The sequence below is a fragment of the Furipterus horrens genome, unplaced genomic scaffold, assembly GCF_987537825.1.
Source record: "Furipterus horrens unplaced genomic scaffold, mFurHor1.1.pri manual_scaffold_9, whole genome shotgun sequence".
Classification (NCBI taxonomy): Eukaryota; Metazoa; Chordata; class Mammalia; order Chiroptera; family Furipteridae; genus Furipterus; species Furipterus horrens.
Window position 1 is genome coordinate 10,838,847 of NW_028327179.1, and position 26,337 is coordinate 10,865,183.

Below are 26,337 nucleotides of genomic sequence, written 5' to 3' on the forward strand. Positions count from 1 at the left end.
GCCTTAGTGACTTCCTCCCAACTTCATGGTAGTGCCGTCTCCCTCCCAGACACAGCCTTGGACACATGTCACCCTCACCACCTTCTCTGGGGCACCACACTAGGCCAGGGCTTTCTTTGGCATGGTCTCAGTGCAGCCTATACTTTTCTCCAGTAACATTGATCATCACTTATCCAATCAATGAATCAATAAAAAAATCAATGATGTACCAAATATGGGGACAGGTTAGGCTCTGTCCACTCTCATTTCAGAGCAGAAAACTGGTTGAGCAATTTAGGCCACTTGCATAAAAATTAACTTACAAATATCCAGTGGGTGACACTATGATGATCAACAAAGCAGATGTGTTTCATGGTCTTGTGGCGTGTACCATCTCGGCTTCCTAGTTATAATTACTCAATGGTTTCCAGCGATTTAAAAAAAAATGTCTCTGCTTCCAACTAGACAATAAACTTTATAAGTCAGAAATGATATTTAAGTTGTTTGCCATTTCTAAAATGTAAGAAAGGGCATAGTACGTAGGTGTTTACTGAATATTTCTTGACTTTATGAAAACAAAGATATCAAGGGCCTCTTCATCCAGCCACAGACATTGCAAGAACAGCGGTTACTAAGTTATCTCTGTGAACTAAACAAGAAGAACTTACTTGTGTGTGAGTCATAAGTGAAACTCCAATTTACCTTAACAGTCTGATATAACCCACTTCTGTCCCTGAAAAGCATAAATGGTCACCCCCAAAGTAATATGTATTTTTTAATGAGTGCCCCGTAGATTAAACTCGAGCCTTCTGATAAGTTCTAGACTCATTTCTTTTTGCACCAATTAAATTAATTTCCATTTGAAATGAGGTTTTAGGCATTTCATAAGAAAACACCAAAAATAACTCAGGAATGCTCATCTGTCTCCAGTCTCTGTAATGTTTTAAAAACTGGACACCTGCCCTGCAATAAGGTTGCACTTTATCATGTTCAGAGCTCTGGGCTCGGAGGTACCAGGTGCACCCACACCAGTCAGCTAAACATCTCGTTTTTGCTTTTCACCGATTTATCGATATGGACAAGGAATCATTATCACCAGGGGTGTCAGAGACTTAATTTACCACACGAGATACATTTGGGCCCCTTTTAAAATCGGTTTTGTGCTACCGATGCCTTTAGTTTATAGATGTAGTGGCTGATGGCTTGGAAATGGAACTTCTTTTTCCTTCCAGGAGAGCTGGGCCGCGAGGGAGACAGGAGTAGTCCAATGGGACACAGCTCGCGGAACTGCGCCCTGCTGGGGCCGGTGCGGGGTTTACAGCGGAGACGCTGCCCCTAGCCAGGCAGAGGAGCTGTCACTCACGTGTGCGGCAGAGAGAGCGGTGGTAGGAGGGGAGAAGTGCTTTTATGGCCATTCTGTTGTGCCTATTAAATCAGTCTCTTTTTTTTCTCATCTTTAATGACTGATTTCTGAGCCATGAATCTGAATTTGCCCTGCTGTCAGCCTGACTCGTTTAAGTTAACCAGAAACACGGTTTGTTTCTGATGTGCGCTACTGTTAGAAGCTGATATTTTTTTCCTTGTAAAGAGCTAAAGGTTCTTTATGAAGACCTCTTATAAGAGACCCTAAATGCCTGAAGAGTTTGGCTTGAGCCCTGGGTCAGACTTAAAGACGTGAAGAGATGGCTTTCCAATTAGCCAATAACTTCTCGGTTGCATCAATTATTCATAAAGTTAGCCTTAGAAAAGGAAAGTAAATGCAGATCAAAAGACGTACAATAAAAGACGAATTTGAAGCCAGGCTCAAATAAATGACTTGCACCTGGCTACATGTGTATAAAAAAATTCTTGATAGAGACATATCTCTATGTAAAATCTCTTCCTGTTGGTGAGTTGTTAATAAGCTTCCTCCTTGCTTCATAAGGACAAATAAGTAGCCCACTGATTATGAGCCTTGTCATTTACATGTGATTGCTGCTTACATTCATTCACCATAGATGAATAATTCATGAAAACATTCACCAACACACTGGCCTGGATGTTCTGTAGAGGTACAGAGCACTCTGCGCTTGCAGACACAACCCCCTAACTCTGTCAGCAATTCTATTTTGGTGTCTTCTGGACTTTCAGCTTGTCAGTCATGGGGTTTTAACGAGTAATTTGTGGTGGAATCCACACCCAACACAATCTCCAAATACCTATGTTTCAAATACACAGCTTAATTTTGCAGCTCAAACTGCAAAAGACTTCAGCACAAACAGCAGAGGGGTAGGAGGGGACAGTTTCTTCTCACCTACAAACAATGATCCTTTTAATTAGCATGAACTAAAGGTTTCACTCTCCTGGGCTCTAGAGTTATTCATTTGTTATTAAACAGAATAATGTCTTTGAGGAGAGGTAGTTCAGGTCCCTGAATAAGCAGTTCTGTCTTTTAAGTAGGGTGCCATCAGCCCCATTAGGACTGGGTCTACAGTGAGCATTCTGAGAAGAACAGAACTCCAAACTGGTGAGCGGCCAGGAAAAACATTTTCACCGCTGAGTGGTAAATGCCACCTGACCCTACCTGCTTACGAGCTAAGATAACATTCCCCAAGTGCCTATGCTGAGTGCTACGGATGGTCCTGGCTGTGGTGCCTGGGATGGTTCATTTCATGTGTCGAGTTGTCCAGGCCACGGGACGCCCATACCAGCCAGGCAACCTTCACTCATCCTGTGCATTTTGCAATGCTCCCCACCAGGGCAGCCTCACTAATGCCTTTATCTAACTTCTGGAATCTCCAGGCAGGCTCCCTCTCCTGGGAGACCAAATTTATGATTCTCTCTACCCAACCACTCACCAGTATTATTTCTGCGCTTTTTTTTTTTTAAGATTATTTATTTATTTTTAGAGAGAGGGGAGGGAGGAAGAGAGGGAGAGAAACATCAATGTGTGGTTGCCTTTTGCACAACCCCCAACTGGGGACCTGGCCTGCAACCCAGGCATGTGCCCTGAATGGGAATCGAACCAGCGACCTTTTGGTTCACAGGCCAGTGCTCAATTCACTGAGCCACACCAGCCAGGGCTTTTTCAGCTCTTTAGGGGGTGGCGTTAGAAATGATTAGCTCCACAAATACACTGGCAGAAGAGGGATGTGTCAACATGAGAAAAGAGTGGCTTAGGGCAACTCTGCCAACGTGCATAGACTATGCAACCTTGGGCTGCTAAAAGCTCAGTTTCTGAAGTTTTGTTCTTAACGATAAAGGAACAGAAGAAATGCTGAGAGGGTAACTTGTACTCCAAGGCAACACAAACAGGGCTTGGCAATCTCCTCACTTGGTTACAACCTAATAGAGAGCTGCAAACCACAGCTGTAATCAAACCACCAAAAACCATAGGCTGGGGTGTGAGATCCCAAAGAAATCCTTGTCGGGAAGAGCTAAATAGCACAGGCTGAACATCATGGGGGAAGGGAGGAAGGGACGTATGGAGAACTTGAGAAGGTCCCAAAGACAAGCAGAAAAATACTCCAAGGCCACAAAGGAAGACCTAAGAGGGAAAGTAAAAAGGAACAAGAAGACTAGAAGTTGTTGATAATGACCGTCAAGTTTATAAATCACTGTATTCAGAGAATGGTGACCAGTTACTTTCAAGCACAACTGAAGCAGAATAATAACAATAACAAAACAGCAGCCCTGGCTGCTGGGGCTCAGTGGATTGAGCGTAGGCCTGCGAGCCAAGTGTCACTGGTTCGATTCCCAGTCAGGGCACATGACTAGGTTGCACGTCAGGTCCCCAGTTGTGGACGCGAGTGAGAGGCAACCACACAGTGATGTTTCTCTCCCTCTCTTTCTCCTTTCCCCTCTCTCTAAAAATAAATAAATAAACAAATAAATTATTATTTAAAAAAAAAAAAAAACCCAGCAGCATATGGTATTTCAGTTAGAAGAATACCTCCCTAGGATGAAGAGTGTAAAACAATTAAATGAGGTTTTGAAATTTCCTCTTATTAGGCTCTTAAAAAACAGAATTGTCCCTGCCTGGCATGGTTTCCAGGGAGGAGGAGGAGAAACTGGCATACCTCTCCTACTCCTAAATTAGGTCTATTATTTTCACTTATTCCTATCACAGTGGCTGGTAGAAATGATGGAGATAATGCTGGCTGCTGTCATTAACCAGCAAATGGAATAAAGCAGCCTCATGTGGCTGACAAGGGGTAGGCTTTGGGCTGCCCAATGGGTCTGCCGTGGACTGTGAGTGTGTGATCTGGGCAAGTCATTTAACATTTCTGATTTCTCAATGACCAAAACAGGGCTGTAATACCCACTTGGTGGGTTTGGCATGAGGATGGTCTGATAATCATATAAAAAGATACTATTTTGTGTGTGCTAGGCCCTTGGACAATGATCAATGTGTGTTCTAGTCAAGAGACAATCTATTTCAGAAAATAAAATTATTGCCAGTGTCCTTTCAAAATCCAAAGTAAAGCTACATTGTTCTAAATTTCAAGGTGGAGCACCTTGGGGGAGAGAGCCCCAAACATCCAACCTCCTGGTGGGACCTGAGGGTCGTTTCCATTACTGAGAGCCCTGCTATATCCTGGTATATCATCTTCTCAGGAACACCTGCTTCAATTTCTCTGAGCCAGGCTAGTCCCTGACTCCGAGAGGTTTGTTGAATGACTTACTGAGACTGCCTCACTTGTACACAGTCTCTCATTTCCTGGCAGCAGTGGGCCCATGATGCACCCATGACAGGTCTCTTTTTAAGGGTCATGATAACTTGAAAGACTATCCTGAAGGGACGCTCAACTTATAATAGATTTGAGCAAGAGGGCTTGGGGGAGGGGCAGAGTTTCTAGGAAACTTGAGTGTCCTCCTTGTGCAAACTTTCTGGAGCTACTTTTCAAGTTCTCCTAGTTGGCAGGAGCACTTATCATGAAACTAAATTGATATTCATCTGAAACACTTAATAAAATAATAGCAATAAAGTTCATAATAATGATACTTGGCATTTACTAGGAACTTTGCATCCAAGGCTCTCAAAGGGCTTTTCAACCAGGCTTTGCTCTTTCCAGGGCAACTCATGGCCTGGATACACAAGCCCAGCCACAGAGCAGAGCTTCCCTGTCAACCGACTTGGGTCTCTCATTCGGTTCTGAGGTTGAGATGGTAGCCACACGCTGTGCAGAGACACACCCACTACACACAACCACAGACATATACATGGTAACAGGTAAAAGTAATATAAAAACTTTTGGTCCGAAACATACTTTTGCCTGTATTAGCTGAGTCAAACCTTGGACCCTAGGTTTGTATTTTGATAGACCTGTTTTATTATACTTTTTCAACCTTCTTCTTGGTGTGTCTGTAAGTACAACCGGGGCATCCACATCTGTTCTTTGAAGGCATGAAGTCTGAAAGGGCTGATTTTTTCCTTTATGTTCATTCTGAAAAAAATTTTATTTAGCCTGATGTGATTAGTTAAAAGCCACACTGGGGTTTACATAGGAAACTTCTCTTCTGAGGCACTTTCCCTTCCCTGGTGGCCTTGCATTTTGCCACAGAGAGTGACTTGCTCAGTTTCCCGTATTATTCCCCAGACAGTGGTATTTGGGGTTTCAAGTTTAAAGTGTAATTTGGTATCATTTCAGATGTCTTCCTACAGCTTATAAACATCTTCCCCGGAGGAACTTAGGGTCTGATTTCAATTTGTGGTAGGGTTACGGTGGCAGTAAATGTCAATTTTAGCTATTGACAAGAAGTCTCTAGTAGAACAGGAATGGCAAGTGACTGGCAGTACACTTAAAGGACATGCACATTACACTTGGCTCATGGGAGCTGACTAGTCCCTGAGAAACCCCTTCGCTGGTCTGTGATGACAGCGTGGTTTCTCCTCAGGCCCCTGAAACCAGAAGAGAAGGCCTGCGTGTACTTTCTAAGGGTGTATTGATCTGAAGATCACAAAAAGAGAAGTAACTGAGCCCTTCACCACATGGCTTTGAATTCGAACACCCCCACAAAAGCATCACTGCCCCAGCCACTGCTTTGCCGGGTGATCTCCGGCCATGTCCTCGTGACCTCATAGTTTCTGTTTCGTCATGTGTCAGATAAAGTGGCTGAGTGAACGGATTTCAAGGATCTTCCCCACCCTAAAGTTGTATGATTAGATATGATCAAGAGTGAGTAACCTGACTTATGGAAAGGCCAAGAACTATTTATTGGAGGAAAGCAGCGTGTCAGTTATGAGCTTCCTCAAAGCTGGGGACAAATGGGTAATTCATCACTGGCCTCTCTTGGACAGTCCCTTTCCCTGAACAAAGGCAGGCTCCAAAGGTCCCTGAGTACAGGTAACATTTAGTAAAGTAGGGCAGGAACCGGGAGTCCAGAGGGGTAGGGGGGAAGGCAATTCCTTCTCGCATATGAACAATGATCCTTTTAATTAGCATGAACTAAAGGTTTCACTCTCCTGGGCCCTAGAGTTAGTCATTTGTTATTAAACAGAATAACGTCTTTGAGGAGAGGTAGTTCAGGTCCCTGAATAAGCAGTTCTGTCTTTTAAGTAGGGTGCCATCAGCCCCATTAGGACTGGGTCTACAGTGAGCATTCTGAGAAGAACAGAACTCCAAACTGGTGAGCAGCCAGGAAAAACATTTTCACCACTGAGTGGTAAATGTCACCTGACTGTACCTGCTACGAGCTAAGATAACATTCCCCAAGTGCCTATGCTGAGCGCTATGGATGGTCCTGGCTGTGGTGCTTGAGATAGTTCATTTTATGTGTCAGCATGCTGAAACACAGGATGTCCAGATAACTGGTTAAACATTATTTCTAGGTATGTCTGTGAGGATGTTTCTGTAAGAGATTACCATCTGATTTGGTGAAATGAGGAAAGCAGACTGCCCTCCGCAAGGTGTGTGGGCCTCATCCAACCTGTTGAGGTCCTGAACAGAACAAAAGGGGGAGGAGGATTGAATTCTTTCTCTGCCTGACTGACTGATTGACCTGAGATATCATCCTTCTTCTGCCCCTAGACTGGGTCCTGGGATGGGACCTACATCACGGAGTTCCTGGTTCTCAGGCCTTCGGACATGGACTGAAATTTGCACCACCAGCTTTCCTAGGTCTCCAGCTGGCACACAGCAGATCATGGGATTTCTCAGCCTCCCTAATTTGTGCAAACCAATTCCTTATAATAAATCTCAGTGTGTGTGTGTGTAATGAATCAGTAGAATTCAGGTATTAACTTTGATATCCTTCATCCCTGACTGCCAATCATTCACCAAGTTCTATCCACTCCATCCCAAAATAGACCTGGAATCCATCCACTTGGCTCCAGCCCCACTGCCAAGATCCTGGTCCAAAACATTATCTTCTCTCACTTGGTTCTTCCAACAGTTTCTATCTCCAGTCTGCTCCTCTCCAATCCAACCTCTGCATCACAGCCAGAATGATCTTACTGAAACAACAATCTAATCATGGCATTTCAGTGGTCAACATTCTTCCATGACTTTCCTTAGCATATAGTACTTAATAAACTCATCCTTGAAATGTTCTGCCTCTTTGATGTCTGTAGTAGCACTCTCCCACCTGACTGGGGATGTTCCATCCACTTGGCTTTCATTCATTTCCTAAAATGTGTCAAGCTCTCTCATACACCAGGGCCTTAATACATGCCATTGCTTTTGCCTGAAATGCTTATCCTTCTGCTCTTCTGTTGCCCAACTCTTACTCATCTTTTAAGCCTCGGTTTAATGTCACTTTCTCAAAATTGTCTCTGACCCCTAACTTAGAGCTGTCTCTAATACAGAGGATCATGTAGCTCCATGTACTTTTCCTTTACACTATTTCTAATGATATGTTTCTAGGTGTGATTATTTACTTCGAGTCAGGCTCTCCCAGTAAACTTGGAGCACCCTGATGACAGAGGGTCTATGTGTCTTTTGACTGCCAGAGGTAAGGTCATTTGGATTCCTTTTGACTACTGGAAAAATCTGTGCTTACTTTTTGGAATATTCTACTCCATTGAGATGGAGGAGAATAGAGAATACCATAACATAATTGGAAGGGATTCTGGAAGTTAAGAGGATTGATCCAATATGAGCACAAGCAATATCTGCCTACGTGCTTTCAGTGATAGAACCGTCTTTCTGAAGCCTGAGGATTCTTTTCCTGATGAGTACAAGAGCAAAAATGCCACATGGAAATGTTCATTTCAGGACGTACAATTTTTGTTTTAAGTTAATGCTGAAGCACTCAAAATTGTTCTTCTGATAGTTCAGTGATTTTCATTTTGCCAACAGCTTCAATGGTTGAAGCTCTCCAGAAAGGTCAAAAAGCATAACTTTTATGTAAGATTTCCAAGCATCAAATACATATGCCAGGCAAGCCTTTTTAGTTAAAATAGGGCCCGAAGAGCAAGAGTTACAAGTGCCTTGGACCGTTTTCCTTATAAGGCGGAAAATTGAAAAAAAAGACCTTCTGTTTTTTCACTCAAAAACAAAGTAAACAAAATCAATGATTTCAAAGTCCAGTCTGGCTGAGAGAATTCATTTTCTTAATATGGAATGGCTCAGGGGTGATGGGGCAGAGTGGACGTACAAGAATAACTAACTGTCTGCTGCAGACTCCTGGCAATCGCGTTGGCCTATTGGTCCACAGCCAGTGTTTTTCTTCATAAATGAATTCCACATCTTTATTAAGTTAAGTATTTCTGGTTTTTTTTTTATTTTTTATTTGAAACATACTTTAAATATTTTGTTTTATGACGTCCTGGAAATTGATACAATTCCTCCCAGATCAAGGAAAATGGAAAAATCAATTATTTTTTTTTATATTGAGAGTGATTACACAAAAATTATGCCCTAATTTATCCAGCACTATGAATATCTTTCGACATCATGTGTGAATAAACCAACACAGCCAGAATTAAAGGTGTTCTTCTATTAGATGAATCAGTTACCTTCACAGAAAAGCCCTAAATTATTATTAATAGAAATATACCTCTCATATGAGCTGATTTGTATAAGACTATATAGTAAAAATTACAGATTTTAAGTTACAATTAGACTTTTATAGAAAAAACCCCAGCAAGAAAAAACTAAAACACATCAAAAGCCTGAAGTGAGTTTCTAATGTCAAATCTTTACACAAACAAGTTGCAGTTTGTAATCCAGAGAATGAATCTTATTAAAATGAATTTTATCTGACATGAATGGCATTTCAAAGCTGGCCCATTTACAGATGAGTTAATTGACCTGTCCAAAAACAGAGGAATTTTTAGAGCCATTTAGATCACAATTGTTGGTTCTGAACCCAGAGAAGAGATAGGGAAAGAAATGAAGCCCAGCCCTCGCAGAAACCAGAGTTGCCTTTCCCACTCTTCAAAACCAAGTTCTCAAAACCTTCTAATGGGTTTCACTGTTTTCTTTCCAGTGCTTATCATAATCAGGGAACCATACATTTGCATCCCTAATGGACCCTTTTCAAAAGTGTGTTGACATTTCAGTAGGTTTTGAATAGCTCTTAATGCTTCTCTCAATTTGGGCGGGTGCCCACAAATCTCCTTATATGGGTCTCAACATATAGACTGTCTGCTTTACTCACGGTTAATTTTTTTTTTTTTTTAATCCTTGGGAACCTGTCTTAATTATACTCTTAAAAAAGTGAAAACTCAGAAGTCAGATGACTCAGAAAATAAGCATCTAGCTGGCCGTCCACACACAAAGCAGCATGTTAACTATATCTGTGAACTCAGGCACAAGTCAAAAGTACCATCCCTCGTGTGGTAAATTCACTTTTTTGAGCTTCTATTTTTATCAAAAGGAAATAGATATAAATAAGACCATCAAGATAAACATAGGTTAGGGGTAGAAAGTTGAAATCAAGCAGGGAGCTCATCTGAGCAAAAACTCCACTACATTTTACTCCTCAAATTTCCCATGAGGACTAGGGGCCCAGGGGCCCTTGGAAGGGTAATTTCAGCCCCACCTACTTTTTTGTGGCTTCAATCAAAATTCGATCCAACAGAAACATAACTGAAATTATTTTTTAAGTTTATTTTTTTAAACATTTACTCAGCTCCTGCTATGTTTCAGGAACTGTACTGGGAGTCAAGAAATTCATGATCTATTCGGGGAAACGGACAGGCATGAGAGAGTCAGGGGAGAGTGTTATGGAAGAATCCCAAGCCATCCTCCCAACCCCAAAGTGACATCTAATCCCCTGGGGGTTTCAGGGGAGGGTCTTAGAAGAGGAGATACAGAATTGCTCCAGGGAAGATGAGAAGATAGCCCTGCATTGCATGTGTGCATGTGTGTTCATGCATGTGTGTGTGTGTGAGGGACAGGGGATGGTGGTAGGGGCTCCAAGCTGAGTTAACCATCTGTTACTGCTGTTCATAGTTTAACATGAGATGATAACCCTCCCTACCTAGAAATACGTGCTATCTGACATGCATCCACGCATGCATGCCAATACCCTTAGAGTTGCCAAATTGGTAACCACATCCATTTAGACTTTTAACACTCATTTTCCAGTGTTTCCTGTAGGAGGCTGAGCTACAAACTAGGAGAACCTTTTGATAGACTCTACTGCACAAATGTGATCCTTTTGGATTTACAGGGTGTTGCAATAAAAGGGAGAGAGAGATGCAGGGTAAGTGGGAGGGAGGCACTGGGAGCTCTGGGCTGGGGTTCAGCATTTTGTAGAATCAAAGGAGCTCTTCTTGGCCCTATTATCCTATCTTAAACTGCACTGGAAAGGGTAAAAATGAAGCCAGAATTTGCCCCTACTTTTTCTGATTCTAAAGTCTTTTCCAAGACAGAAAGTTGTATAACTGAGTTTTCTCTCCAGTATTTTTAGTTTTATTTATTTCTTACTTTGAGCTCAATAAATATACATAGACATGAGTTGAGGGCGGGAGTATATTTAACAACCACTGCTATGTAGTGTTTTTGTTGGAAGTATCGAAAGTAGTTTTCTGTGTTTCTTATGACTTTACCTCTCCCCTTTGGGTACTCCTTTTGCAAGAAATTAATTATGGTTCCTGGAAAGTCCTACCTCAAAGTATTATGTGAGATGCTGCACTAACAAGATAGTAAGTAGATTTCCCCATTACTTTCAGCAGAGAGTGAAAACATATAGACTTAAAGGTTGCTTTCTTTTTTTTTTTTTGGTTGACACTGACTTGAAACCTTTTGCAAAATACGCATACACTGTTGTCTCCTAGTTTCTAAATCAATATTGGCTGTCACTAAATGCACCCTTGCTTTCAGAGGAAAAGAAAGGAAGGGAAGAAAGGAAGGAAGGAAGGAAGGAAGCAGGCAAGCAAACCTTGGTCATCCTGGCTAAACTATGAAAATGAAACAGGGACACGAGACAAGGGATCGTCACAGGGCGAACGGCCCAGCCCAACCAACCCTTCTCACCAGGCTCTTTCCCTCCCTGGTTGCATGTGGCCAGCGCCAAACCCACTCCTGTGCTTCTGCAGATGAAAAATGAGGCTGTGGAAGCGTCGGCCGGCTTTTGTCAGGAAAAAGCAGAGAAAAAGAACCAGAGGGCATTTAATACACAGATACACAACTCTCAGAAGATAATCAGTCCATGTGTCCTGAATATGTTGCTCCCAAGTGTCCTCATGCCAGCAAGCATTCTCAAGGGTGGAGAGGTTCTAATATAGCTTATGAAATAAGGAGCTATAACGGAATTCAAGTTTCCCAAGCATTCCCAGCAACTTGAAAACCTCAGCTCATGCCTTGCCCTTGTAATGTAGCGCATTTCCACACTGGGGCTGTCTTAATAAACGAGTGGCTATTTCCCTCTCATCTGCTTGCTTTCAGTGAACATTTTTTTCCATCTCCAAAGAAGCTGGCATTGTAGTACCTACAAATGACCAGAATAACCGTGCATTGCTCAAGACCCCAGTGAACAAAATATAGCAAATACTGCAGATCCCCAGAGTGTATTATTCCACTTAGAAAATGGTATAATTGACTCTGGGTAGTATGGGGGGAAAAAAGCCCAAGTGTTTTTAAGTTGTGGGGTTATTTTCTGATAATTGCCTGGCTTGAAACTAGTTTGTCAATCAGACCATTCTGTTAGCGCTATACATGGTTTTTGGGGGGGCTTGGGGGGCAGTTATGGAAGGAGAATTGAGAAAATGGCTAAGCCTCCCAGACCTTTTTTCTTGTCATAAAGTTGTTGTCAGAAAGATCCGCTATTATGTCTGGGATGGGTGAACTTCGTGGCATTTTGTGTTCAGTAAAAATGCCTCAAACCATTTTTCAAACATTTTGAGGTTTGGCAAAAACCTGAAATCCATCTTGCCAAGCACTTTCCCCCCTTAATTCTTAAACCCATGTGTCTTTCAAGGGAAATTTAATCCGTATGTTTCTGATTCATTTACACTTAACTCATCAAAATGGTGTTTTGTAAGAGCTATTTGATGTTCAAGAAGTCTTATGAGCTTCTCTTTTTATACGTCTAAAAAGCCTTTCTTTCTGAGAACCAGAAAATTGCATTTTACCAGCTGTAAGCCAAATGATTCGAGCTGTGTTAAAATATCAAGAACCTGCTGAATGCAGGAGGCAAGAAACAGCAGACACAATGACATAAATAAACGTCCTCACATGTCCGCCTGCTCAAGCACCTACCTAGGGCCTTTCAAACCCTTTCCCTGAAGGCCACGTCCCGTGAAGACTAAGGACAAGCTGAGCAGCTGCGAGCTATGGTCTCAGAGCAAACATTCCCATGGGTTCTGGAGATTCCCAATTGCGAATCCTAGCCCCAAATCAATGGCAGTAAAACATGATGTATTTCATCAGATAAATCTATTACCGAGGAAATAAAATAATCATTGAACGCCAGGACTAGAAGGGACTTGTGAACTTCCTAGTAATTTTTGGATTGTGTTACAAGGTCTCCTGAGTGGGAGCAGGCATGGGTTAAGGAAAGACCTATAGGCCAGACAGGGCTCAGTTTTCCACACACAAGAGGATTTTGAATAAAGTATTCTGAAGGTAAACTCAGTTGGAAAACAAATACCTTACTTTTATACGAGAACACCGAGGGCTGGGGAAGAGATCTTAGCATTGGAACAGAGCTGGCCACGTGACCCAGGTTTCCTGACCCCTGTCCAGCATTCCAGTGACCTTTCTACTATGCCAGCTCTTCAAAGTCTGGCTACAATTCATTAGTGGGTATGATAGTGAGAAATTAGTGAGATCAGTTTAATCTGGCCTGACTACTATTTTAGAAAAATGAATAGAATGTAAGCTATCCAAGTACAGTATACAGAGTAAAGATTAAGTATTGTTTCATCAAACTATACACATACATGTAAACATACACATATGATTATATTGGGCTGTGATATAAAATGTATTTCTCACTGTTTTTCATATCGGAAAGAAGTTTCAAAACCACTTTACCATACAGAACACCATGTTTCTTTTACTGGTAATTCAGCCAATAGCAGTTTTCAAACTGCCTTATGAAAGACCATGTGGGCAGAAAGACCCAACTTGACCCTTCCCACACTGTGGAGGAAATCTTACAAATCACTAGCCCATTTACCAAAGGTGGCTTAAGATACAGATTGGGAGAAATGGACCCTCTCCCAAAAAAATGTGTGCTGGGGAAGAAAAGGGGGAGGGGACAGATATCTAGCTGAGAAAAGAGAGTTGTAGCCATCTCAATATAATTTACAAATGGCAAGAATAGTTTTCCAACTGGCATAGAGTGCAACTGTGCAGGGGAAGACCAAGACACACCAGCACCAGCATATTTCCAAAGTGCATCTTCCAAGCACCTAACAATCATTAATTAGTTCGAAACATCCTTTCGAGGTCGGGAGGCACAATGGTTCACCTCTACACAGTGACGCTTAGGAGACTCTGGGGATGCCAAGGAGCACAGCACCGGGACAACTGCTGCGGGAAGATGAACTGGATTCCCTGGCCGTGAAGAACCTTGGGATAAAGCCGTGTGAAAAGTGTGGCCCCCAACTCACTGTTAGATATCAGAGTCGGCTGGTGTGAGTTAGCAGCCGAAAGCTGTCTCAGCGGGAAAGGATGCAAAGTCATGAAAACAACTATGAATTAATTACCCTTGGCTCTCTCTCTTCGGAATCGTAATGAAGTGACAACTTTTCTGTGGTCACAAAGTGTCTGAGTCTCTTTGGGATTCAAGTGCAAAGTAGGGCCGTGTTGGGAATTGTGGCCTAAAACCGTTCCCTAGGTAGGGAGGAAGAGGGAGGAAGCAGCAACTTTCAGGGCTCAGAGGTCACATCCTGCAGGTGGGTGGGTGCTGGTTCTGGGGCGGCTTCCGAGCTCTGTCCCCATCAGACATGCGCTCAGGGGATGGAGGGCTGGTGCTGGAGAGGCAGGAATGCAGAGAGTAGTGGGAAGCTGGGAGAGTCTGCACCTGGCCGGTTACCCCATCTCCTCGATGGCCCTGCACACCCCACCCCCTAACTAGATACCAGGGAGCTTTACGCTGGAGGCAGCAAGCAAGCCGACCGGTTGGCCTCCCCGGCCCTCCCTGCAGACCAGAGGGTGGAGTCTTTGCACAGCACAGTCTTTGAATGACTCCAGCTTCTCAGCTCGCTGGTTGGTCGCTGTTCTGAGCTCCTGCACATCAAAGTCTTTCCCTGTACTTGCCTCACCCCACTGGCCCCTGGAGCTAGAACTTAGAAAGAGGACTGAGAAGCATAAGCCTGGGCAAGAATGATGGAGTTCCCGGCACCAGGAAATTCAATAATCTGGCAGAACAGAAAAGTGCTCCTCAGTGCCACCAAATAGCTTTATGATGCCGGATAATTCGTCCCAGCTTCGGGTGGCCTCAATTTCCGAATCTGTAAAATGAATGGGTTGGACTGAGGTATCTCTAAAGTTCCTGCCGCTCCGTGCTTTTAGGATTATGGGATTATTATTCAACTGCTAAGGAAGTGCTGGATGGTGAGGGCCAAGCCAAACCCAATGGCATGCCTTGTGATCTGGACACTGGAGCTTCCTCCTTGCCCTGGACGGAAGGAAATGGCAACAAGGCAGCCCTGCACTGAGCTAAGGAAAGAGCTGAGTCAAGGACAATAATTTGGCCAGAGAGGCCCCCTGCGTGACCCTTACGAGGGTGGATGCTGGTGAGAGCCAAGCTGACGGTGAAAATGCAGCACGAGAGCAATTTACATCCTCGTTTATACTAAATGGGTTTATTACAATTGCTATTATGATGATTAAGTCCAGAGGAATTAAAGGGGATCGGCCCTTTATTGCAGAGTGCTGCTGAGCTAAGTGTCACGATAAATAAGAAAGTCGCAAAGAAGCAGATGCAAAAAAAAAACTTTTATGCCATCTGAAAAAGAAATCGATACCTCAACTGAGGGGTGGGAATAAAAACACCCCGGCTCTTGTTGGCGCTTGAGATAAACTGCTTTCAAGTGAGAACTTGAACTTCATTTTCTGGCCAATGAAGAGATGGTCACATAATAGAGAGCCAGTGTTATGATTCTCTCCTCTCCTTTCCTCCTGCTTACAATCTCATGCTCACTCTGTGACTCAGTTTACCTTTCTGGGAAGAAACTGCTAAGTGACAGTATTTCTACGTTATCGATGCCCCAAATTTTCCCCCAAAGTCACCTGGTCCCGTGATTAGATAACTAACATTTACTATGCTAAGTGCATTATAGTTCTTTATCCGGGATCCCATTTCCCATTTCCAAGGGAAAGTAACTGAGACTTAGGAACTTTCAGCAGAATGTCAAAACTCACACAGCTAGCAAGTAGCAAAGCCAGAGTGTGAACACAGATGTGTCGCACTCCAAATGACTCAGGGTACCATCACAAGGGCCATCCTGATTTCAAACAAACAGCCTTCACCTCTGCAAAGGCGCCTGCTTTGCAGACCTTCCCTTAGCAGTGATATAGGCCCCAAGGAGGGCAGAGCAGCAGATCCCAGTGGGTTTCCAGGCCCACAAGGCTATAAGAGGCCCAGCTGGCCTCTCTGCCATGGCAGCACATGAGTCTAGTTCAACATGACTTCGGTTCTTTAAAATTCTTTAAAGATCCTTGATTTCAAAGAAAAAAAAGTTCATAGGCTCTTAACACACAGTAACTCACGGTAGTCATTCCAGCTTACACAACACAGCCTCTTGGATCCATTTCCCACCTCCCATTAAGGTAAGTGATTGAGTCTATGCATTAATACAGCGGTCCCCAACCTTTTTGGCACCAGGGACCGGTTTCATGGAAGACAATTTTTCCATGGACCTGGGGGGTGGGGGGTGGGGTGGTTTTGGGATGATTCAAGTACATTACATTCCAGTTCCCCTCCTGCTGGGCGGCCCAGGTCGTAACAGGCCCAGACCGGTTCCAGTCCACAGCCTGGAGGTTGGGGACCCCTACGTTAATAGATACCTTGGCATTCTTTTTAGCCTTACTATTGTTTTCTCCAGACTTGGCTTTTTTTTTGGACACATCCAGTTCTATTTCAGTCATTCCAGACAGCAAAGAAAAAAAATAATAAGGCAGGATTCAGTGTTTGGTATCATGCAGAGGGAAGGAAGACGGCTGATCGTTGATGAGTCTTGGCTATTGTATAACTACTGTCACCTTCTCCACGGTGATTTAAACTATTGATTAATTCTTCTTGGGTGCAGCGGTGCTTCATCAATCATTAAATAAGCTCTCCTGCCAGGGTAGGTACAGGAAGAAAAGATGTATGGGCTTGTTATAAAGTGTATGTGCATTATGCAGTGGACTTTGGAGCGCTAAGACAAGTCAATTTCAGTTTTCGAGGATGGAAAGAGTCACGAACCGCCGTTGTAGCAACCCCAACTCATGAAATACACACCTTGGAAAGCGTCAAGCCTTACAGCAGGCATTTTCAACAGACTAGCCAAGTCTGTTGAAAAATCACACACTGAAATTCGGGCCACAGAATTTTGCTGGCCTGGCCCACATTTATCAATGCCACCCATTTTCCTTCCTCCTCTCAGCCATTCCCCACACCTCCACACCAGAACCAGTCCCTTGGGTCCTTGTACATAAATCTTTCTGCAATTCCATGCAAAAGGAGTCCCCTTTGAAGGTCTGAGACCCATGAAAGTGAAATAAAAGGAGAACGGTAAGGAGAAGCCTGTTTCGCCTAGTGCTTATATATTTTTTTTTAATGCAGTTTCAGATTTGCGCATGCTACTTTCTGTAAGACACACAGTAGTGCTCATTGCCAAGTCCATGTGAATTTCTGCCCCTTCCTCTGGCCTTCCTGGCCAAGGCCCACTAAGTTCAAAGTGAGACAACATTCCCACCATGCAGCTTGAGGCAGCCTAGTTAGTGGCTCTTTCTAGCTCAGGCTTGGTGATCTTAGAATTGACCAATTAATATGTCTTGGGCCCAAGGCTGTTATATAATTCCACCAACTTCACCATCATCATACTTTCCCACTTGCCACCTTGGAAGTCCCCTCCTCTTCAACCTCTAAAACGCCATTTTTGCCACCAGCAGAGACACACAAGACAAAGCAGCAAGCTTCAAAGATAGCCTTACCCAACTAAAGATACGTGTTACACACATATGCTATTCCAAATATAAACTTTCAGTCAAGCCAGGAATGGAATCCAGTTCTCACGACCGAACTCACTCATCTCCATTTCACTTCATTTCCCCATTCACAAAGCCACGGCTGAGCATGAATGGGGATGCGAGGGTCCTTTCTCCAGCCTGCATTGTCTGCATCTCTCCCTCCACTCAGGTCACTGGAAATTTGGCAGGTTTTAACAGGACTAGTTCTCACCCCTCCTTTAATCTGAATGGCACTTTTACTTCTGTTTCTAGTACCGGACGTAATCTCAGACCTGCTTGATTTTCTGAATAAAAGAAGGCATAATAAGAGAAGAGAGTCTGGAGAAGGCAGAAGCTGGAGTGACACTTGAACAGGAGGCCCCCTTAGAGTCTGACGTCAGTCACCTGCAGCAGAGACTTCTGCCAGGAGGATCCAGTCCCGTCATCCTCATGATGGCAGCAGCTAAGCCTTAGTTCCTGTGATCGCGCCGTAAGCCAGGGGCCTTAATGTGCAAATCCACCCCTCACAACGGCACGTGGTGGGTATGGTTGTCCTCATATCACAAAGATAGAAACTATGGCACAGGGAGGTGATGGGGTTTGCGCCAAAGTCACACAACTAGTAAGTGGAAGACTAATTTCAGCCCAGGCCTTTTGACCCTCAAAGCCAGGAGACCCCACTCATATCTGATCAATAGATGCCTGCTTTCCTGGTGTCACCCTCTTCTTCATGCCACAGGTGTGTCCACCAGGGAGAAATGGGGGAGGGGGCAAGAGGAAGAACGCTGAGTTCAGCACTAGCTTACGGTTAAGCGTGGGCCAGGTGACATTTCTCTGCTTTGTGCCTGGCATATGGAAGAAACAGATCTGTGTCCCTTCTCTTGTGCCATCGAAGCTCTGCCTCCCCCTTCACCTGCTAACAGGTGAGGCATGGCTTCAGAGACCCCCTATGGAGAGCAAAGCTGACACTCAGGCCACGTCCCCAAGGGCACATAAAACATGGAAAACGGCACCAAGGTTCCCCACTGACAAGCACAGCCATCAGATCCCTGACAGTCATGACATTGATGGCAAGTTGGTCAATGACTGCGAGCTAGACCTAGTGTGGACTGGACATAAGGAGTTAGAGTTTGTGTGAACTAGGGCAAGTCTGATCCTCAGTTTTCACATTGATAAAAACAACACACACACACACATACAAATAAGTACAAGTAAAGCTGGAAAAAGCTGAATAAGAGCAGTGGGTTGTATCAATGGCAGTACACTGGTTGTGATATTGTACTGTAGTTTTGCAAGTTGTTACTATCAAGAGAAACTGGTTAAAGGGTATATGGGATCTCTCTGTATTATTTCTTATAACTGCATGTACGACTACACTTATCTCAATTAAAAATTCAACCAAAAAACAACAATAATTGCCCTGGTCTCTGTGGATCAGTTGGAGAGTCATCCTGTGCACCAAAAAATGGTGCAGGTCAGGGCACATGCCTAGGTTGCAGATTGGATTCCCAGTTAGGGCACATATGAAAGGCAACTGATCGATGTTTCTCACATCCTATCTCTCTCTCTCCCTCTCTCTCTCTTAAAATCACTAAACAAATCCTCAAGTGAGGATTAAAAAAAAAAGCAATAATCAAAACAAAAACTCAGAACATAACAAAACCATCAACAAACTGTGGAGCTAATGATTCTCACCCCTCAGGGTTACCATGGGAATGAAGTGGGGTAACAGAAGTCTGCCTTAGGCTCACGCTCCTGCCTGGCCTGCCTCTCTGTCTGTCACAAGCAGGACATTTCTGATGATGGGAGGGCAAGTCAAAGCCAAGTCCACATAAACTGTAATGCTCTAAAAAAAGAAACCATGGTCTCTTGATTCCTAAAGAGTCCCAAGTGCACCTTGGCACTCATCAAACTTTGCCCAATGACTAATAACCTTCATCACTTGTTTTGTTTCAGTTCTGGGTAACCCCTCTCCCCCTAGAGAGGCATAACTGTGGTTCTTCCCTATGCACAATTAAGCTGAGTCCATAAATACATGCTTTACAATAAGGCTACTACCCTGGAATTTGGCTGAAGAAGAATAGGGATATTGTTTGGAAAAATTATCTTTCTAAAAAGCCCATATAGTTTTGCCTTTCATGTTCTTTGAAGGTTTTACAATGTCGCCTTCAATCGCATCCAAAAAGTCAAGTTTATGTTAAAATTACAGAAACATATCAAGGAGTCATGCAACCTTTGGGGGAATAAGTTCATTACAATTACTGTTCTGCATCAAACGAGCGACTGAAGCATAAATGCCCCCTGAGTTTTTGGCACTATTTCATGCATCTGAGGGACATGTGGGGTCTTTCAGAAAAGTTGACTGGATAGGTAAGTAAAACGGTCCCTTTTTCTGGCACTCTTTTGACAGACTCACCAAGACCACCATCTTTCATTTGAGGACTCCTTACAGGTAGCATTTGAAAACTAAGAATCTCACCACAAGAGAAATCTTCACGCAAAACCCAAAATTGACCTTCGAAGTTGGGGAAAGACATGTTCTTTTTCCCCTGCCCATTCATTTCTTTTACGGCACTAATTTACCTTGATTTCAAGTGTACTTTTCTCTGAAAAACTGTGACCAATGCCTTTTAGCAATACTTGTACAGAACACAGACACAGCACTCTCCAGCTGAAAGGGACTTGAGAGATCATCTCAGATTGGTCCCATGTGTGGGGGAGGGGCTTACATCCCACCTTGTCTGCTGCTACATTTTAAAATAGTGTCCAGATGGTTTCAGTGACTTGCTCAAGGTCATCAGGATTGACACTCAAGCCTCTTGACCTCCACTACACCATGCTGTGTCTTCCAAAAAGTACCTCTGGCTAACCCTCCCCTTCCACCTCTTCCCCCAAAAAGGAGAGAAGACCCATAAAAAGTCATGATTAATTATATTTCAAACATGCATTAAATTAAAAAAAAAAAACACACATAAGCACCTTTTTGGTATGTGCCCCTTGCCTCCATCTGCAGCCAGCTGTATGATGATCAAGACTCAAGGAGCCCCGGAAGTTTTGAAGTAGCCATAAGTCAGGGGTCTTGCTCTTAGTGGGCTGGCTCCCTGATTGCAGGGAGTTTCAGTTTATAACTATCTAGTAATGCTGGATGGCTTCAGAAAGCACTCAGCCCAGGCAGCACATCCCAGTACTAAACACGTTTCATGAAACACACAGAAATGTGGTTATAATTTTCAAACTGTAAAAGTCTCTCTTTCTGGGTACACTAGATCCTTACAGCATCAGGAACAACACTCTTTGCCTCTCTCTCCATGTAGTTCATACAAATTCCTTTCTCACTATATTAACTTGCTCTTTCTAGACACATCAGCCAAGAAGTGGTCGTCATCCCTGCCACAACTGTGGCAGGGCCTTTTAAAATTAATTCGAGAACTTGAAAGTCTTTAAGACAGCCCTGGATTAAGTTGATTGTCACGTGAAACAACAGAAAGTTAAAACTCTCAAGCAAACTGCACAGTTGCTGTGAACATTAGTTGAAATGCTAGGTGAAAGGCTGCAGGTACTTCTGAGGGTCATCAGGTTACTTAATTTAAAAAACCTACAGTGCATTCTGAATAATAAATGCAACAGCTCAGCACACCATATAGTTTTCCAGGCATTTGCAATTCACCGGTTCCACTCAAAAAGCCACCCACTCCCAGCTCCTACTGTCACTCCACTTTGACCTTCTATGAAAAGACAACCGTTCTGAGACATTTAAGAAAGAGAGAGAGAGAGAGGGAGTGAGAGAGAGGGAATCCTGGTGGAAAATAATACACAGCTGTGATGATATCATAATATCACTTTTAAAATTTCATAATAGAGTTTTACTTTTAATAATAAAAGATAAAAAGGGGGCGTCTGTGAATAATTAGAGATTGCAGTCTGAAGCCAGTTACAGTCACTGCAATTGATAATAAACTGAAAACCCCTTGAGAGCAGGTAAATGCTTTGCAACCCTGACCCCCCTGCTCTCACATTACTTAACTACCCTGCGGTTCTTGCATTACATCACCATTCAAGCGATTGGTTCCTGCGTTTTAACTCTCTCCCTGTCTCCTCCGATTAGGAGCGACACCGCGGCGAAGAAACTTCGCCCGAGTTTGCTTTCTCGCTGCGCTTTCTCTCTGCGGCCTCTCCGCTCCTGTCTCTCCGCCTGGCTCTGCCTGTTTTCCCCAACCCGGCCCCGCTTCGACTCATTCAGGTCGCAGGACTAGAACAAAAACTCTTATCAGAGTGAAAAGAAATGCCTCTTCGGACCCGAGGAGCAGCGGAGGGGCTGGGGGAACGAGGAGAAGGCAGAAGAGAAACAAAGACGGGGCAGAAAGGGGAGAAGGAAGAGGAGGAGAAGGATGAAGACTCAGGACAAGAAGGCAGTCGGGGGGCCCCCCAAAAATGTATAAAACCAGAAAAAAAAAAGAAAATAAAATTAAAAACAAACCTCATGGACATCACTGAGGCTGAATTCCCTCCTGAGGTGCAGAACATGAGAGCTCTGGAATGAGTGTGTGTAGAATTTGAGCCAAAGCTTAACTAGCCTGAGTGAGTCATATCCTTCCCACTTGATTCCAGGCCAAGCGATGATGTAATGTGCTGGCCCTTCTCTAGCGCCGAGCGCTGGCTCTCTCCCTCCGCTCGCTCGCTTGCTCGCTCTCTTTCTGCTGGGCTCGCCCTCCTCCCCCTTCTCCCTTTTAGCTCAGTGCTGGTGAAGTCACCATTTAAATCTGGCAGAACTGAAGCAAAAACTTCAATGTAACCAAAACAGCCCCAGGCCGAGTTCCAGACTCCGAGAGCGTTCCCGGTGCAATTGCCCTTAGAAACGTGTAAACAGAGGGGGAAACAGTGCCGCCCAGGGTTGGCCCAGCAGCTGCCTCGCGCTCAGACTGCGACCGGCAGTTCTGCTGGCACACAGGTTCCGATAAAAAAAAAATCTTTTTTTTTTTTTAAATGACTGCTCAAACAAAAAATGCCCGTGTGTTTGGAGAAAGAGCAATAGCCCTGGAGACACACGTAGAGGTCGGGGGGAAGGCAGCAGGCTGGAAGGCCGCAGTGGACCGGGGAGCTAAGACAGGTGATTGGTCCAGGCTGAGCTCAGGGCTGTTTGGTGTTTTTGCTGTTGTTTTTGTTTTTGTTTTTGTTTTGTTTTGTTTTCCTGGAGCTGGATGGGATTTTCTGTTGCCGAATGCCAGTCACCAAGCCTCCAGAGAGTTCTTGCATCTGATCCCCCTCCTTCCCCCCAACCAGGGCAAGCCCACTTCTGGGCCAAACACGCGCCTGCCTGCCTGCCTCTGGAGCCACCTGGAACCGGGAAGTCAGTTACTTCTCCGCCGGCCCATGCTGGTGCGGAAGGGAAAAGGACCCCCGCGGCCAGGCACGAAGTTTGTCTTCCTGAGCTTAGCACTCCTCCCTCCAGCATGTCCTCCACAGAAGAGGGAGTTAAACTATGTCCCCCCCTTCAGATGAAGACGACCCATCTGTCCCTTCACTTGCCCGGGGTGCTGCTGCTGTGTCTCTGGCCAGGAGTTGAAAAGGACGCAGGGAGAACAAACAGTTTGTGTGTCTCTTTTTAAATTACAGGGTGAGGAAAACAGCCTGGGGTGTTGGGGGTGGCCAGTCAAACATTACCCTTCACCAGCGACAGTGAAGTCCTTTCCACTGTGGAACTTCACCCCTCACATCACACCTCTGCTGCTCAGGACGTGCCCTGCAACAGCCCAGACTCCTGGCTGTTTTTCAGTCTCCCTTTTTGACTTCGTTTTTTTAAAATAATTTTTAAAAATAGGAAGTTCACTGGAATTTTTTTTTTTAACACCACAAAAGCAGAAGAAAGGTATGGGGCTGCAATCTATTTATTTATCCTTAAACAAGACTAGCCCTTTGGCACCTTCTGTTGTATCTCATTGCTTTTGGGCCCAGTGACCGGCATCGGTGATACAGACATTTGTCTCTTCACACATGGCCCGCAGAGACAATCCGCACCTCTAAACTCTGCTTTAGAGAAATCTCTTCACTTATTAAAGATACTGCTGCCAGGGGACAGAGCTGTTCATCTGTGTCCCTTGGAATTTAAATCACGGCTTCAGGGAATATCAACACTCAAGGTGAAGGGTTCAACAGGAGGTTCTGGCTGACCCTGGGGTGGGGAAGAGCTTGCTCCAGCAGTCTGCCCTGGAGCGTGACATCCCCAATTGATGCTGATGCCACCGTTGCACCAGTGACACCTTTATCAAGGCAGGCAGCTCTGAATTAGAGGTGATCAGCCGTAATTACAGCTGGCGCCACTGAAGCCGAGGCTTGACAGCAGCAAATGTGTTGTTATAAAGTTGGGTCCACCATGTCAGGGGCCTGTATAACTCACTTACGGCTGACTCGCCAGGCAACTATTGATTTTCCTCCTGATGCAGGGGATAAATAAAACAAAATCTCCCTTCACTCCTGCGAGCCTTCCCACTTCCAGGCAGGTTGACGGGATTTTTATCCAAATGATGTTCCCCTTTTTACAGGAGCCCTTGGTCATGCGGATGAATGGGAAGCTCAGGACTTTCACTTTCTCTTCTTCGCTCCTCACCACTTGCCTTCGTTTTCATACGGAAATGTTTTCTTTATGTTATTATTTGAGGCAAATCGAAATGCATATGCGGCCAAGTTTTTCAAGCTGACATTGTCCTGTAACCTCAATGGGAAAATGCTCTTTCTAGGATTTTTCTTGGACCAAGTCACAGGGGCTAGGTCAAATTGCGAGATAGTACCCCACCACCACCACCCCCGTCCCCGGTTTTTTTCTTTTTTTTTAATGAAGTAGGTAAAAGGAACCCTTTTAGAATGGCATTTTTCCTGCATCTTCCTTGGAAAGTAACAAAGGAGATGACATCTTTGACCACAGCTGGCACAGACCATGCAGGGGACACACCAGCATCTTTGCCTTCTCCAGAAGGAGGAGGAGGTGAGAGGTTCCAAGGTGGGGAGTGTGCCTCTGATCAGGGAGTGAAGTGGCCAATGGGTTCCGTGTTTCTAGAACCCAGCCAGACAAGGGCTCGGTACCCGATGATGATGCCATTAAGCCAACAGGGTGCCGGGACACAGTGACATTCCAATAAAACTTTTTCAGAGTGCTGGCCTGAATTAGAATCAATTTCAGAGTTCCAAGGGGTCTGAGTATTGACATGTGCACTCCCCGGTCGGAGCATAAGCACCATCCTACCATCCCAAATCAGGCATTCTCCCTGGCTGCTGGTTTTCTCCCCATTTGAAAAAAAAACACTGCTTTCCCATTTTCCTTCCTGTGAGCAGCTAATGATAGAGAATATCCTGTTCCCAAAAGGAAATTCCCCTCCAACTCAAGAGCTTCCTTTTCACCCATTCGGCCCTCCCATCACCTCTCCCCCCACAGCCCCCTCCAAGTCCTAACTGCCCTTCTGAAGAAGGGGTCTTTGCAGATAGGAGTTGTAAGATGCTGTAATTCCAGCGGGATCCTTCTTAGGAGTAGCCCCCAGCCAACAGGCAAGGCCTCCAGATTAGCTGGCTCACTCAGGAATGCTTGCAACACCCTCCTTTCAGAACGTGTCATCCTTGGGGACAGGGTGGTGGGTACCGCGCAGCTGTTCAGTGTAACTCACGCACATACTCTCAGCTCCTGATGAAATGTTAGGCCCCGGAGAAGTGGAACCCTCTGAGAGCTGAGCTCAGAGTTCAGAACACATTTGGACCGTCTCCAAAACAACCCACCAGAAAAGGCACAACGTGGGCTGCAGGGCTGCAGCGCTCCCCAGCCAACTAAAGGACACTCAGGGCCCGCCAGAGGCGCATGTCTGAGCTCAAACGCTGTGGGAACACATGGCAAGTCTAAGACACACTAACCGTCCTTCCTAGAGAGAGCCAATTTTTTTTCGTTTGGATTTGAATTTATTCTCCTCAAGGAACAGCATATCATCTTCTTTCAGACATTGTTTTTAAAATTTAACCCGTGATTCCCACAGTCCCAGTGGAGTTGGAGGGGCTAGATAATTTCAGAGTTAAATAAGCTGTAATGACTATCACATGTACCCCTCCATAAACCTAGTATTAAAAATTATTCAGAAAAAAAGTGGCATCTCTTCCTTTTTTAATTTACAATAACCAGCCAGGTGGTTTTCTAAGGCCTCCTCTGCAAATTGCTTCCAGCGACCCTTCCGGTCACAGACCGCTGCACCCCACGTGCTGTCATGCAGCATTCCCTTCAGCTTGGGTGTCCTGTGTTTTCACAGTGGACAGCAGCCGGGGGCTGTCTGGGGGCACCCAAAACAGGGTACAGCCTGGACTGTGTGAGGTTAGCAGCTTCAGATGGCTGGGCCTGCTAAGGGCAGCTCCCAGCAGCCACTCCCAGGGTGTAATGGAGGGAGTGTCAGCCTTTCGTTACCTCTCTCCTGTACCTACTGCAGCTCCTGCAGCCCAGCCCTGACACCAAGTACCCTCAGGTGACTTGCTGGCCTTTCCTATGTCAAAACCTGTTTGTGATGTTCTGAAGTGGCCATGTTGAATGTGACTCAGACAAAGGAATGACTTTCTAATGACGGAGGCATCAAGAAACCTTACGGGTAGGTATTGGGAAGTTATAAGAACCTTTGATCAGTCCTAAAACATCATCACTGATTCTGTCTGCAATGGGTTTTTTTTTTTTTTCCCTCTAACTTCTGTCTTGAAAATATGCATGTCATTATGTCACTCAAACTTATCACAGTGTCTGAAAGGCAGTTGACCTCAATGAATATTGTGGAATAAATAAATGTGTGAATGAATGAATACCCTCCTC

At 44.5% G+C, this 26,337-nt stretch overlaps 1 protein-coding gene across 1 annotated transcript in view; it reads right to left on the reverse strand.

Annotated features, from left to right (window-relative positions):
• The window catches only part of CREB5 (cAMP responsive element binding protein 5), a 124,170-nt gene extending 102,129 nt beyond the window's left edge, over window positions 1-22,041 (reverse strand). The window contains exon 1 of the mRNA XM_090287072.1: window positions 21,991-22,041. Coding sequence (XP_090143198.1) covers window positions 21,991-22,037 — 47 coding nt within the window. The 5' untranslated portion in view covers window positions 22,038-22,041. The remainder of the gene's footprint in view (window positions 1-21,990) is intronic.
• Between the last annotated feature and the right edge of the window lie 4,296 nt (window positions 22,042-26,337).